Genomic DNA, 1,846 nt, shown 5'->3' with positions numbered 1-1,846 from the left:
CCAATAGGGATGTACACCACAAATAAATTCTGACCTAGCGCTCCCCTGTTCATCCCAAAACCCAAAGAGAAAGTTTCTACTGGAATTCATTTTTTGATTTAGATGCTGACAAACCCAGCAGAATGAAACTTTTATGTCTATTATGTGATTTATAAATGTGTGTTTTATGGGAAGTCTTTTTAGCTGATGAGCCAGCACTGTGTTGATATGCTTTAGCATTGAACTCTGCGGGGGTGGGATTAGTGCTGGACCAACCAATAATAATTATGAACTAGGGTTACAGGCTCCAGCCCCCCGCTTTTTGCATAGAAAAATCCAATCAATGGACATATATATTTAGTGTAATTTAGTATTAGCTCTGGTGGGACTCATAATCATGGGCAGCAGTATCAGGGGCAGCTGGACCTTTACTAAAACCATCCAGGAGAAATCACCCAGGATCCCAGTGGAGTACAAGAGGGGACTCTAACACCCTAGAAAGTGGATTTTGGTGACTATATTAACTTGGTATTTACTTAGTGATGTTTTTTTTTTCTACCAAGGGACTTTTACTGAAAATGGAGGTTAGTTATCTGTGAGAGGTCCACCCTACATGTGTAAACCACTTAGCTGAAGAATGTCCTCCATCTATAGCAAACAATGCAGGGCAAACATGGCCTATCTATAGTAAACTGCTGCCTTGTCATATATCTTGTAGCCAAAACGGCACCCTTCAGCCATCATGAAGCTGTGAAAGCATTTCCACACCAGATCTTGAATAGTTCTTATCGTTCTTGATGAACGTTTGACCAGTGTATGAAAACACAAACTTTATAGTTCTGTATTGATCAGGGTAGAAGTGGATCCCCTGACCAGCCTCATCCAAATAACAGATCTCCTTGTTGGGTTGATTTATTCTTATTTTCTTCCCTGTGACAACAGGTTTCTAATGCTTCCCCCAAATGTGTGACTGGCCATGGCTTTATTTTTGATTAGAGATGTTGCCATTTTGCAGACATGAACCTAAACTTTTCACTTTCCCCAATAACTCATGAGTTTACATTTCAGGGAAAGTGATGGCTAAGTGGTCCATACAATGCTCATTGATAAACTTATCCCACCAACTAATATTTGCAGCCAGATAGCATGTGAAATGGACAGGGCTCATTGCAGCCGTAGATATGGTTGCTCGGATTGTCTTCTGTAAAGCTCAGAAAGAAACTCAAATATAATACAATACAATGAGCGGAGGAGAGATCTATTGTTTTATTGGTGATTTATGGCCTATAAAATGACATAATGTATACAGGGTGATATGTCTCTTAGGAATAAAATAGTTTTGTATTTTTTTAATGCCACCATCTTTTACTTTTTTTAGCTTAATTCATGTATATTGCATCCAGATCAGCGCAGGTATGTAGCTCTTGGTAACAGACCAGGCAGTGTTGTCTTTTTCCTTGTGAAGTGTGGCTAGTCTTGTATCCGCCCCCCTGTACTTTTCTATGTTTTGATTGGTTTATGTATTTTTTTTTTTGCTGAAACAACCATTGTGTATATGATATAGAAATCTGCTGACAGCAGTCTTTTCTTGTTTTGTGCTTTACACAGATGCTTCACCATCAGAAGTGACTGGTATTAGCGCTGCAAACAGTATTGGGGTGAACTCTTTGTGTGCCATTTGCGGTGATAGAGCGACGGGCAAACATTATGGGGCATCCAGCTGTGATGGCTGCAAGGGGTTTTTCAGGAGGAGCGTCAGGAAGAATCACATGTACTCCTGCAGGTAAGAGGCCTCCATTATTTCTATACAAATTTCCTGATGTGTATAGGAAAACTGCAGATTCAAGTTTTTATGTAATGAGGGCTG

The 1,846-nt window shown here is 39.9% G+C and overlaps 1 protein-coding gene across 3 annotated transcripts in view; it reads left to right on the top strand.

The window, feature by feature from the left end:
• Positions 1–1,846, top strand: part of HNF4A (hepatocyte nuclear factor 4 alpha) — a 51,455-nt gene that overhangs the window by 38,856 nt on the left and 10,753 nt on the right. For all 3 annotated transcript variants that reach the window (XM_072414526.1, XM_072414525.1, XM_072414524.1), the window contains exon 2: positions 1,588–1,762. In XM_072414526.1, the coding sequence (XP_072270627.1) occupies positions 1,588–1,762 (175 nt within the window). The remainder of the gene's footprint in view (positions 1–1,587; positions 1,763–1,846) is intronic.

Source organism: Pyxicephalus adspersus, chromosome 6 (assembly GCF_032062135.1).
Source record: "Pyxicephalus adspersus chromosome 6, UCB_Pads_2.0, whole genome shotgun sequence".
NCBI classification, from domain to species: Eukaryota; Metazoa; Chordata; class Amphibia; order Anura; family Pyxicephalidae; genus Pyxicephalus; species Pyxicephalus adspersus.
This window is presented reverse-complemented; position numbering and strand designations above follow the sequence as displayed.